The sequence below is a fragment of the Nematolebias whitei genome, chromosome 4 (genome assembly GCF_014905685.2).
Source record: "Nematolebias whitei isolate Nwh7 chromosome 4, NemWhi1, whole genome shotgun sequence".
Taxonomy (NCBI): domain Eukaryota; kingdom Metazoa; phylum Chordata; class Actinopteri; order Cyprinodontiformes; family Rivulidae; genus Nematolebias; species Nematolebias whitei.
This window is the reverse complement of record NC_056501.1, coordinates 35,193,426-35,206,998: the sequence shown is the minus strand read 5'-3', so window position 1 is coordinate 35,206,998 and position 13,573 is coordinate 35,193,426. Positions and strand designations below refer to the sequence as shown.

At 45.8% G+C, this 13,573-nt stretch overlaps 1 protein-coding gene across 1 annotated transcript in view; it reads right to left on the bottom strand.

Moving 5' to 3' along the window:
• Nucleotides 1-13,573, bottom strand: part of cnot7 (CCR4-NOT transcription complex, subunit 7) — a 23,458-nt gene that overhangs the window by 9,169 nt on the left and 716 nt on the right. The window contains exons 2-5 of the mRNA XM_037676004.1: nucleotides 6,039-6,157; nucleotides 5,777-5,970; nucleotides 4,006-4,167; nucleotides 1,164-1,308 (exon numbers count right to left, since the gene is read on the bottom strand). Of these exons, the coding sequence (XP_037531932.1) occupies nucleotides 1,164-1,308; nucleotides 4,006-4,167; nucleotides 5,777-5,970; nucleotides 6,039-6,155 (618 nt within the window). The 5' untranslated portion in view covers nucleotides 6,156-6,157. The remainder of the gene's footprint in view (nucleotides 1-1,163; nucleotides 1,309-4,005; nucleotides 4,168-5,776; nucleotides 5,971-6,038; nucleotides 6,158-13,573) is intronic.

Here is a 13,573-nt window from a genome sequence, read left to right as displayed (position 1 = left end):
TAATAATAATAATAATAATAATAATAATAATAATAATAATAATAATACATTTTATTTTGTAGGCGCCTTTCTTGGCACTCAAGGTGACATTACATTGTCAATCATAAAAACAGACAATATTATACACACAGTAAAAACAAGTTAAATAGAATTGAAATAAGACAATGCAATGATCCAGAGGAGGCATGGGAGAAGGTCTTGTGGTCAGTTGAAACCAAAATAAAGCTTTTTGGTATCAACTCCACTCGCCGTGTTTGGAGGAAAAAGATGGATGAGTACAACCCAAGAACACTGTCCCAACCGTGAAGCGTGGGGTTGGAAACAAGATACTTTGGGGTGCTTTTCTGCAAAGGACAGGACGACAGCACCGTATTGACGGGAGGATGGATGGGGTCATGTATCATGAGATTTTGGTCAACAACCTCCTCCCCTTCATAAGAACATTGAAGATGGGTCATGGCTGGGTTTTCCAGCATGACTGACCTGAAACACACAACCAGGGCAACTAAGGCTCCGTAAGAAGCATGTCAAGGTCCTGGAGGGGCCTAACCAGTCTCCAGACCTGAACCCAATAGAAAATCTTTGGAAGGAGCTGAAACTCAATGTTGCCCATTGACAGGCCTGAAACCTGAAAGATCTGGAGAAGATCTGTGTGGAGGAGTGGGCCCAAATCCCTGCTGCTGTGGGTGGAAACCTGGTCAAGACCTACAGGAAACCTCTGATCTCTGTAACTGCAAACAAAGGTTTCTGGATCAGATATTAAGTTCAGTTTTTTCTATTGGACCAAAAACTTATTTCATGCAATAAAATGCAAATTATTTAAAAATCATACAATGTGATTTTCTGGAGTTTTTTCTTAGATTCAGTCTCTCACAGTTGATGTGTACCTACAATAAAAAATATAGAACTCTCCAGCATTGTAGGTGGAAAACTTGTCAAATCTGCAGAGTATCAAATACTTATTGTCTCCACTGTACGTGTTTGTTAAAAAAGAAGATACACATCACCCATTGGTGCAAATCCACATGTCGAAATGCAGCAAGTATTATAATAAAAGCTTGTGTTGCTTTGTTGCATAATAAATGTGACTGCTGGTAACAAACAAAATAGTTTTTTCAGCCTGATCTGCCCCTTGCCTGCAGTGAAAAAGAGCAAAGAAGCACCTTCAGGTTTTTACAGCTCTTCATCAGATACTTCACATCATAAATGACTGGGAAGTACAGGCGGAGAATCTCGAAGAAATCCACTTCCTCCTCAGGTAGGTTGGCGTTGGACAGAATCTTGATCAGGTATCCAAAGTCATAGCCACTGAAAAACACACAAATAACCCAACAAAGTTTAGAAGCTACACGGTGGCAGCTCCGGAGCAACAATATTAGTGGGGCGGACATTACCTATTTTATTTTATTTATTTTATTCATTCCAGACATGTCAAAACCATTGACTTATCCATGTACACATACCCATATACATGCGCAGACACAGATCCCATTTAACATGTCTGAAAAGGGGTAGGAAGAAGTCAAACTTATTTAATCCTACCCCTTCTCCAATACTCAATAGTTACACATTACACCCATTTGATTTTCTGAGTCTTATGAGTCCATGAGAGGAAGAGAAAAAAGAAAAAGAAAAACAACGATAATATATATATATATATGCACAATATATATATATATATATATATATATATATATATATATATATATATATATATATGCACATACAAAACAACACAGAAGTAATCCAACATTACTCCAATGGTAAATTCTAGAGTTGTAAACCCACACTCAAAGTCATTCACCTCCAACTACACACTCTCATATACACATTTACACACCCACAATTCCAACCACCTCCCCAGTACAACCTGATCTATCCCCACATATATATATATTGGGGTGGCTGTGGCTGAGTGGTTAGAGCAGTCGTCCTCCAATGCAAGAGTTGGGGATTCGAATCCACCAGCAGTCACATGCCGAAGTGTCCCTGGGCAAGACACTGAACCCCTCATAGCCTCTGATGTGTGTCCCATCAGTGAATCAATGTGACCTAAAGCACTGATTAGTCTCATTAGAATTATTTGTTCAATTAGCTTTTTAGAGATCTAGTAGAGTGCTGTATGAATGGGTAAATGAGGACACAGATTGTAGTGTAAAGTGCTTTGAGTATCTTGAAATAAGATAAAAAGGTGCTATATAAGTACAGTCCATTTACCATTTACTCATATGTACAATCCTATTTACAACGTTAGAGACACCCAGTCAGGTTCACCTCAGATCCTCATCCCTATACTTGTTGAAGATCGTCAGTCTGAGCCTTTTCTTAAACAACCTCATGGTTGGACATCACTTCAGTTCTTGGCTGAGTTTATTCCAGACCCTTACACCATCGACTGAAGTGCACGTTCTTTTCATGGCTGTTCGAACACTTCTGGTTCTGAAGTTAAGGTTTCCCCTGTAATCATAACCCCCCTCTCTTTCAGTGAAGAGTTTCTGTATCTTATCTGGTAGTAGTTTACTTCTAGCTTTATACATCAGCTGTGCTGTATGAAATTTTACCAGCTCTGGTAGTTTTAATAAGCAGGAGTTTATAAATAACTCATTAGTGTGGTCCTGGAAACCTGCTTTATGAATCATTCTGATGGCTCTTTTCTGGTGTGCAGAATGGTCAAAGTTAGGATTTGCAGGTGTTTCCCCAAACTTCCACACAATGATTCAAACATGGCAAGATAAGTGAGCAATATACAATATGTAATGCTTTATTATTCAATAAGTATCTAGCTTTACTAAGGACCAAGATACTTCTTGATACTTTAGCTTGAACATATTGAACGTGAGGTTTCCAGCAGATCTTGTGGTCGATCATCACACCCCGAAACTTTATTTAATTAACTCTGTCTACATATATACCCTCTATTCCTACTTTTAAATAATTATTTCCTTTACGATTTCCAAACAACATAAACTTACTTTTGTCCAAATTTAATGATAATTTATTTATATCAAACCTCTTTTTTAATTTGTTCAACTCTGAGTTGATTTCCTCCACAAGCTGCTGTAAATTCTCCCCTTCACAGAAAATATTTGTATCATCTGCAAACAAAACAAACTGTAGTATTTTTGAGACCTTGCATGTCATTTATGTATAGAATAAAAAGTTTCGGTCCCAATACTGACCCCCTGGGGGACACCACAAACAATGTCCCAACATGATGATTGAAAGTCACCCATTTTCACAATTTGTTGCCTGTTACTTAAATAACTTTTCATCCAAAGTAAAACCACTCTCCTGATACCATAACACTCCAGTTGCTGTGCTAATTTTAAAACCAGAAATTGCTACTGAGTACAGCCACAATTTGAATTAATATTCAAACTGTTCATCTGCATCTTTGTAGCCAATAAGGCTCTCAGATCAAGAACGCTCCAATTACCTATGACGTAAGCAAAGGACAACTTCGTAGAGTAGAGAGTCATTTATGTACCGAAGATTTGGGAGAAAAAGCCAAAATGGAGACAGAAGACAACACTGTCAACAGAGAAAATAATTAGGTAAAGGCTGAGGACGAGTGCCCGTGGCCGTACCTGGAGGAATTTTTCATGTACAGAGGGCGAAAAAGGAGACGGTGTCCAGATGCAAACTTTGATCTCTATGGTGATAGCAGCTTACAAGACTTCAGCATCTAATCTCAAAAAACACATTGTGGTATACAAGGTTTTACACCTGTATGATATTGCTTTTTTATTGTTTGTATGTGTGGGTTATTTAACTAAGTATGCAAAGATCTTACAGTAAATCAAATTGAATGCCTTCTACTGACAACACAATAAAACATCCATTGGTTAAAAAGTAAGTAATACTCTGAGTAGTTTTTGAGAAGAATACTTTGTACGTTTACTTATGTATTTTTTTACTTGTACCGTTAATGGAGTACAATTTAAGCAGTGAATCCTCTGTGATGCAGTGCGTTTGTGGTTACTGTGCATGAGCTGTGCATGTTACCTGTGGAACGACAGCCACTTGACTCCGTCGCACAGCACCACTCCAGAGGTCATGAGCAGCTCTGCAAAGTGAAGCGTCTCGATGCCTTCGTCCTCGTGCTTCTTGAACTGAATCCCTGAAGTGGTCAGAAGCTCGATGGAGTCCTGAGCATACATGTCTTCTCTGAAGGGAAGAAAACCCACAATGTTCTGGTCAGAACCACCAACATGTTCATTAATAACCGACAGTAAACATCACAAACATCTGTTCTGGTGGAGCTGCTGAGTCCTAAACCTTTAAATTTTTATTGAAAGTTTCCATCTGCAGACTGTAGCTCTGCAGCCAGCTGAGCTTCAGCTCAACCACTCTGAAAACAATAAATCTGGGTGTCTTAGCTGTGGGCTACACAGGTCTGACACTAAATTTAAAGTGTGAAATACAAAAACTATCCATCCATCCATCCATCCATCCATCCATCTTCTTCCGCTTATCCGGGGTCGGGTCATGGGGGTAGCAGCCTAAGCCTATGCGGAAGTCATTCTCCATGTACTCTCCGAACTCCTCTCATGCCCGAGTTTTTGCCTCAGCGACCACCCGAGCCGCATGTCGCTTGGACTGCCGGTACCTATCAGCTGCTTCCGGGGTCCCACAGGCCAAAAAGGCCCGATAGGACTCCTTCTTCAGCCTGACAGCATCCCTCACCGACGGTTTCCACCATCGGGTTCGAGGGTTACCGCCGCGACAGGCACCGACAACCTTGCAGCCGCAGCTCCGGTAAGCCGCCTCGACAATAGAGGCATGAAACATGGTCCACTCGGACTCAATGTCCCCCACCTCCCCCGGAACATGTTCGAAGTTCTCCCGGAGGTGGGAGTTAAAAGCTCCGTCTCACAGGAGACTCTGCCAGACGTTCCCAGCAAACCCTCACAATACGTTTGGGTCTGCCAGGTCTGACCGGCATCCTCCCCACCATCGGAGCCAACTCACCACCAAGTAGTGATCAGTGGACAGCTCCGCCCCTCTCTTCACCCGAGTGTCCAAGACATGTGGCCGCAGATCAGATGAGACAATGACAAAGTCGATCATCGAACTGCGGCCTAGGGTGTCCTGGTGCCAAGAGCACATATGGACACCCTTATTCTTGAACATGGTGTTCGTTATGGACAATCCATGACGAGCACAGAAGTCCAACAACAGAACACCACTCGGGTTCAAATCAGGGGGGCCGTTCCTCCCGACCACACCCCTCCAGGTCTCACTGTCATTGCCCACGTGAGCATTGAAGTCCCCCAGCAGGACAAGGGAGTCCCCAGGAGGTGCACTTTCCAGTACCCCCTCCAAGGACTCCAAAAAGGGCGGATAATCAAAAACTATAAAGCTATTAAATACATTTTAGATGATTGCTTGACTGAATCTATAAAATGCTTCAATAACAGTTTAACAAACATTTTCTTCTGTGAAATATAAAAGCACTACTGGAACATGAAACCAGCACGTTCTCCTGTGGCTCGCCACTCAGAGACCCTGCAGGACCAGTTCTCAGAGTGTGTGTTGACCATCATTCTCATCTACTACCACAGTCTGGCCATGTGTGAGCAAACTGGCTCATTTAAGCCTCTTCAAAGTTAGCTGTGCAGCCATCTTGAAATGGGCTGACATCTAAAGTACGAGCTGTAAAGCACATCGAACGGTTACGTTCTGACAGGAAGTCTGTGCAGCAGTTCAACAGATATTTTGCTAACAATAAGATAAGTGTACGGTTTAAACAACAGGATGGAGAGGCAGGTCTTACGTGAGGTTAAACTTGAAATTGAACTGCCACGTGGATGTTCCAGGTGGATACTCTCCTTGCTCGTTCATGAAGGTGAGGCCCAGCTGGATGATCTTCAGCAGGTCCACATTGCAGCGCAGCAGCTGGTATTGGTAGTCAGCGTTGCTTCTGAACTCTCCGATTGGTCTCGCTACAACACCTGGAAACTCTGTGTCCTGCAAGAAGACATGAACTCTGGCGGACCTGGGCAGTACCTGGACAGGTGAAGGTCTGCTCCACTCACCATGGCGATGTAGTTGTATTTTGGGATGACTTGTCGGATCCTCTTCAGCTCCTCCTCCAGGTTGTTGGCCCAAACCTCACATATTCTTTGGCTGTGGTCCACAGTAGCTGCGGGCATAGCTTCAGCCGGCACAAGAGATGGAACGTGATCAACATGTAACGTTGATTTATGCATCACGTATTGTAAAAATCTAAACGTTCTGCACAATAAAACAATAAAATAAAGAATGTAGAAGTGATATTTAAATACATAAATACTGTATACACAATAAACCCCCCAAAAACTCATAGTCGACATGTGGCTTTAACGATCAACAATTCTGCAAGTTTTCCATGAAGAATAACACATTATTTATTTTAGGTGAGATGATATGAGAGGCAGGGTTAAAGGTTAAACTAAACTACATGTTTCATTAGGAAACACAAACTTTTACTAACTCTAATTTTCAGAGTCTTGTAAGGCTCTTGAGACTTTATGATGTAAATTACCAATAATTTACTGTTTTTGCAAGTTTTACTATCAGTTTCTGCAGAACATGTTTTCTAACTCTCTAAGAAAAGAAGTCATTGTCTCCTCCCTGTATGTAATCTAACCAAGTAAAGTCAGATTCTTCTTGTTCAACAAGAATAATCTGTCCAGAAGACCTGACTTTACTTTGTTAGATGAAGTCACTGTGTTCAGATTGTGAAATTATTACACAGAACATCAACCCTGTTGCAGACAGGGCATTAATACATGCAGCTTTTGGTACAAACAGTATTAAATACCTGCTGTTAATCTGCTGTTTGCAGCAGCTCTGACAGATTCTTACTTTTAGGAAAATACAAAATGTAACAGTCTGGAAACACTAGAGCAGGACTGTCCAACACAACTGATCAGGGGCCCACAGTTACTGAGAGTCAGCAGCTCAGGGGCCGGACATCCAGCGATTAAAGTCATTATGTAAATGAACCAAGTTTTACAATGATCTGTTATCTTTTACATTTGTTTGTTTAATTGCATTGAATCATAAATGCAATAAACAGAACCCAACCTCAGAAGCCCCCCCCCCCATATATATATATATATATATATATATATATATATATATATATATATATATATATATGTATAGGCGTAGCCCTTTAAGGCTGTCGCTTGTGGGTTTTATCCCGTCACGCAAAGTGTCGCACTGAAAAATTTAGTCCATGCCCACCTGTCGTGTGGGCCCCACCCGGTCCGTATAATTTACGTTGACAGCAGGTAATCGGCTCCCAAATAGCTTTTTCTTCAGCCATTTAGGAGCCAGTGAGGCCCAGAGCTTAAAGGGCTACACCTATACTCATAGAATCTGGGGTTACAGTATGTAAACAATGTTCTATTTTGTATAGGCTTCGCCCTTTAAGGCTGTCACTCGTGGGTTATCGGCGAAGCAGGATGTAGTCTCTGTCTCACTGGGTTCATTTGAATACCGTATGAAGCGCCCGCTTGCACCAAAAAACATTTTATCATTCAGCCCTCCATGTGCGTAAATACGTGCTGCGTAATTACGCGCACCATGTACAGACGCGCACTGCGTACTTTACACATTCCGTGTACATGGGCGCCCCGGAGAAAAAAGTTCTCGACGGGAAAAGGGGAGAGGCTGAAAAACAGTGAACAGTTTCATAATAACTGAACTGATTAGTAATCAAATGAACTGATTGGTAACAGTAGTCATGAACTGATTAGTGACATTAGAACAAGAACCAACAATCACGAACTTGTGACTGATAACAAATATCTCACACTGTAATTGCATGCAGTCACATGTGAGTTTAAACAAAGTTCCATGAAAACAATGAGATTCATTCTGTTAAGGTATTGAGGACAGAATGCGTCATGGAGCGAGCCGACACATCACGCAGATAGAAGCAAATGAATGAGCAGGGTGATGACCACGCGGCCGCAGTGCAAATATCCTGCATTGTCATACCATTATGCAAGGCTGTCGAGGATGCGATTCCTCTGGTCGAGTGCACCCTGAGGTTGTCAGGGGGCTCTAAACCTGATGCTCTGTAAGCTACAGAAATGGCCTCACACAGCCAGTGTGACAGGCGCTGGGTGGATAACAGGCGACCTGCAGAGGCATCTCTATAATGCACAAACAAATGTTGAGTCTGACGCAGTGTGGCCGTGCGTGCTACGTAACATGCCAACGCATGCACAGGACAGAGGAGATGAAAAGATGCTTCTTCTTCTGATTTGTGGGGAGGAGGGAAAAAAACCCTCCAACGTTATCATTCTCAATTTAAATGAGCTCGTGATGTTTTTAGGCATGAACGCTGGGTTAGGTCTCAGATCAGCTGAACTACCGTCAGCCTGAATCCTGAGGCATGACGGAGCAACAAAGAAGGCAGATAAATCACTCACTCTCTTTGCAGATGTAAAAGCCAACAGCAGGGCTGTTTTAAGTGACAAGAATATAATCGAAACCTGATCTAACGGCTCGAAAGGAGCTTTGATCAGGGCTCGCAAAACCATCGTTAAGTCCCACTATGGAGCTAGTGGACGTGACACCGGTTTGTGTCTCTGAACACCTTTCAGAAAATGCTTCATCAGCGGGTGATTAAAAACTTTTCTGTCACCGAAGCCTTCGTGACAGGAAGAGATGGCTGCAGCATACATTTTAATTGTGCTGAACGCCAGATTTCTGTCCATCAGCTGCTGCAGAAAGGACAGCACGCCACCTAGTGGACATGAGATGGCCTCTACACCTTTTTCCGCACACCAGCATTGAAAAGCTATCCACTTTGATGTGTACAGCGCTGTGGTGGAGGCAGCGCGTGAATCATGGATTGTGCGCACTACTTCTTGAGAGAGACCCATCTTCTCTAAGTGGATCTGCTCAGCGGCCAGACCCAAAGATGCTGGCCTATTTCTGGGTGGCTCCTGATCGCTCATCCCGCCTGGAGGAGAGCATTGTCCCTCCACGGCAGTTTCCACGGACGACCCGATAACAGGCGTCGCAGGATTGGAAACCACAGGGCGCTCACGCGCTTGGGGGCTATCAGAATGGCAGACAGTTCTTCCTCCTAAACTCGGTTCAGACACCGTGATATTAGAGGGACTGGGGGAAAAGCGTAAAGGAGCATGTTGGGCATGGACTGTGGGCAAATGCATCCACTCCTAACAGTAGATCATCCCGTGGGCTCAGTGAGAACCATTGTTGGCACTGGGCGTTCTCCCGTGTGGCAAATAGGTCCACTTCTGCTCTGCCAAATTTCCCCCACATCTGAGAAATCAGCTCGGGATGGAGACTCCAGTCCCCATGGCGCAGACTGCCCCTGGACATTATGTCCGCTCCTCTGTTCAGGACGCCAGGGATGTACACTGCTCTGATGGAGAGCAGGTGTTTGTGTGCCCAACACAGCAGCTGTCTCGCAATGTGTAACATTTGGGCTGAGCGCACACACCCCTGCCGGTTTATGCAGCAGTCACCTTGTTGTCTGTGTGGATCAGAACGTGCTGATTCTAAAACACAGGAGTAAAATGTTGAATCACATTCAAAACCGTGCGACATTCCAAAACATTCATATGAGCTGATGTGTGAGGTGGCCACAGCGCCCCCACCGCTCACGACAGGCAAGTTCCTCCCCAACCTGACAGGGACGCGTCTGTGAAAACTGAGACGTGTGACATAGGTCTGCTGACAGGGACTCCTTCCGACAGCGTGAGAGGGTTTCCCCAATGTTTCAGGTTGGTTCCCACGGAGGGGGGCACAGAGATCATCCGCCTCTTCTGCCTTACTAGATCTATGCGCAGACGAGCGAACCACCTCTGGAGACTTCTCATGTGAAGTAAGCCCAGCGGGACCACCGCCTGAGCTGACAACATTGTTCCTAACAGTTTCATGATGGAGACCGCTGTCACTACTCTGCCGGGTTTTACGTGGCGGAGCTGGTCTTTTAGAGTTCCGGCTCTTGTTTGTGATAAACGGGCCCTCATAGTGACAGAGTTTAGCTCCACTCCCAAATAAACGACCATCTGGGCCGGGAGAATTGAGCTCTTCTCCCAGTTTATGGTGAAGCCGAGATTTAACAGGTGTGACGTCAGCGCTTTGGTTTGTGCCGCTGCTTCCTGCCCGGGTCTGGTCAGCAACAGCAGATCGTCCAGGTAAAACAGAATTCTCATCCCTGCTCTGTGTAGTGGCAGCAGGGCCGTCTCCACGCATTTTGAAAACGTGCGTGGTGCGAGGGAGTAACCGAACGGAAGCCTGTTGTATTGGTACTGGGTCCCTTGGAAGGAGAAGCACAGGAACTTTCTGTGCTTTGGAATGATTGGAATGTGAAAATAAGCATCTTTGAGATCGATGGAGGTAAACCAGTCGTTCTGGTGAATGTTGTTCAACAGCTGTCTGGTTGTCAACATGTGAAACTGTCTCTCCATAATAGACTTCTTGAAAATGGATAAATCTAAGATGGGTCTCATCCCTCCGGTCTGTTTCGAAACCAGGAAGTAACGTGAGTAAAACCCTGCGTTTTCCTCTCCGTTGGGAACCCTAAAAATTAAATGTTTTACCAGTAGTTCCTGAACTTCTGCAGGAAGAGATGAGATCTGTTCTAAAGATGACAGAACCGTCTCTATAATCCCTCTGAATGGTGGGGGTTGAGCTGCGAACTGCAGCGTGTAACACTTGCTGATAAGATGATTCATCCAGCTGTTCAGGGAGCATGCTCGCTGCCACTCCACTTAACGCTCTGGGAGCGGGCACGCGTTTTTGCGTTGTGTCATGTATTTTACGGACGCCAGCCAAGTCTGGGCCTACACCGCCGTCATGTGCTGCGGAGACGTGCTCCGAGTGACCCAAGGCGAGGCCTTTTCGAAAGGGCCCTGGAGGCGCTTTCGTGCCACGCTTAGGCTGCGGGCTCACATCAGGGTTAATGTGAACTAACATGCGCTGAGGGGAGGCATGCGCACCTTCAGCAGTGCGGCGTCGTTTGGGTGGAGGCTGCAGCTGCCATGAGGAAACACGTTTGTCTTCGCTGCGGTCAGAAGAGGCAGAAAACACCCTGGGCTGAGAGCGAGGTTTTCTCCTGGGCTCGGTCTGCTGAAAACATTAATTTTTTGCTGCTGTATCAAGCGAGCATTCTGTGTGTTTTCTCGAGCTGCGGTGACTTTTAAAAACCTGTTTTGAGGACACTGGCTCATTTTGTGTGGAGGATGTGTGCAGAGAAGCCACTGTGAGATCATTTGAACTGACAGTCAGGCTGAGATCAGACACTTTATTATCAGAATGATGTTTTCATTTTATTTCAAAACTCGTGTCATCATTGCATACACACACATCCTCCGCAAGGAGTCGTTTCTTAAATCTTCTCCCCCGTGAGCCCTGCGGCTGGTTGTTCCAGGGCGACGCCTGTTGGTGATCTCTGGGGAAATGCTGAGCCGCTGGTTGCCGGGATGAGAAGGACTGTTCTCTGGCGGGAGGGGCTGGTGGCGGGGCGGGAGGACGCTGCTGCAGCTGTGGAGCGTCTCTGCTGCTGCCTCTGGCCGCGACAATCCTTCCAGTGGGCGGGGGGTGGGAGGAGGAGTGCGGCTTCATCAGGTGGCGCACAGTCTCCGACACCTCCTCCGACTTCTTCGATTTTTCCAGCACAGCCTTGAAATTGGCTCCAAACAGCGCGTCCATCGTGATGGGGCCCTCCAGCAGGTCCTTCTGTAGTTTCATCGGCAGGGAGGGGGAGTGTCGAAGCCAGGTGGACCTCTGGATCATTGTCATCCAGGCGGCGATGCGAGACAGGCAGACAGTGGAGGAGGCGCACAGGTAGAGGATGACGTCAGATGCCTTGCAGAGAGAGCTCTTTGTCTCCTCAGGCAGTTTTGTTTCCTCCAGCCTCTTTAAGATGCTGTAGACCAGCAGAGCGACATTGTTGTTTGCTGTGGCCACCTGGAACGCACACTGGTGAACTCGGTTGGAGAGTGACGTCACCGTTTGGTCGTGCTTCCCCGGAGGAACTGGACGCTGGTCCAACCTGGACACTTTTGCTCTGAGAGCTTCCGCCAGGCTTAGCTCCAGGGGGGGTACCGAGGGAAAATTCCGCTCAGTAAACCCCTCCACTCTGGTGATGGGAGCGAAGGTAGAGACGGGTGCTCTCAATTTACCAGGTACGTCCGCAGCATCGTTTCAGTAGGACGTCACTGCTGGGAAACGAGGCCAGATGGGGTCAGGGCGGCGAGCCAGGGTGGAGCCAAACCTTCCCGCTAGATCATCCGATCTGGGCGGGGGGAGGAGAAGGACGGAAAGTCCCTTCATGTCAGCCGCCTCCTGGATTATTCTGGGCAGCTCCGAGAGGAGGGCACTGACGGCTGGGAGCGGTGTGGTCGCTGATGCGGAAAAGTCCGGGAGGGGTGAGCATCTGCTCGGCCCCACCCGTTCCAACACTATGCTCTCTGGGAGGGAATGAGCAGTGGGGTTGCTGCTGACGTCGCCTGTCCCAGAGGAACCATCCGATTCGCTCCAAGACCCGGTGTCAAAAAAGTCGATGGCGTCGTCCAGCGAGCAGTTCCCCGCCATGGAGGGGCACTCCTCGATGTTAGCCCTAAACAAGGTTGCTCGCCTCTGCCTCTCCTAAGGGGGGAGGAGGTCACAAAGGCGGCAGGAGGAGGCGAGGTTGGCGTGGCGGGGACCTAGGCATCCTTCGCAGGTGTCGTGCCGGTCGAAGCTCAGCATGTAGCCGGTCTTGCAGGATGGGCACAGGCGGATGGTGTTGGTGCTGGACATCGCGTTGTTGCAAGATCAGTGCTAATTGCTTGCTGAAGAAAAATGGGAGCCGATTACCCGCTCTCAACGTAATTTATATGGACCGGGTGGGGCCCACACGACAGGTGGGCGTGGACTAAATTTTTCTGTGTGACGCTTTGCACGACGGGAAAAAACCCTCAAGCGACAGCCTTAAAGGGCGAAGCCTATACGAAATAGAACTCTTCCTTCTACAGCACATTTTAATCCAACAGCTGCTGTGCTGTGTGCTCTAAATTGGCAGATTAAAATTCTTCCTTGCAGTGCAGGTTTTAATCCACTATGCTTTGGTTTGCAGCAGCTGGTAGATTACAACTCGTCCTGCAGAGCATGTTTTAATCTAAGAGCAGTTCTGGTTTGAATCAGTTGCTAGATAAAAACTCTTCCTTCCAGAGCACATCTTAATCCATCAGCTGCTGTGGTTTGTATCAGTTACTAGATTAAAACCCTTCCTTTTACAACATGTTTTAATCCAACAACAGCTGTGGTTTGAATCAACTGCTAGATTAAAATTATTCATTGTTGCAGGTTTTAATGCAACATATGCTGTGGTTTGTATCAATTGCTAGATTAAAACTCTTCCTCCCACAGCATGTTTTAATACAACTACTGCTGTGGTTTGAATCAGTTGCTAAATTAAAACTCTTCCTTGCAGAGCATATTTTAATCCAACAGCTGCTTTGGTTTGAATCAGCTGTTACATTGCAACTCTTCTTTGTAGAGCATATTTTAATCCAACAGCTGCTTTGGTTTGAATCAGCTGTTACATTGCAAC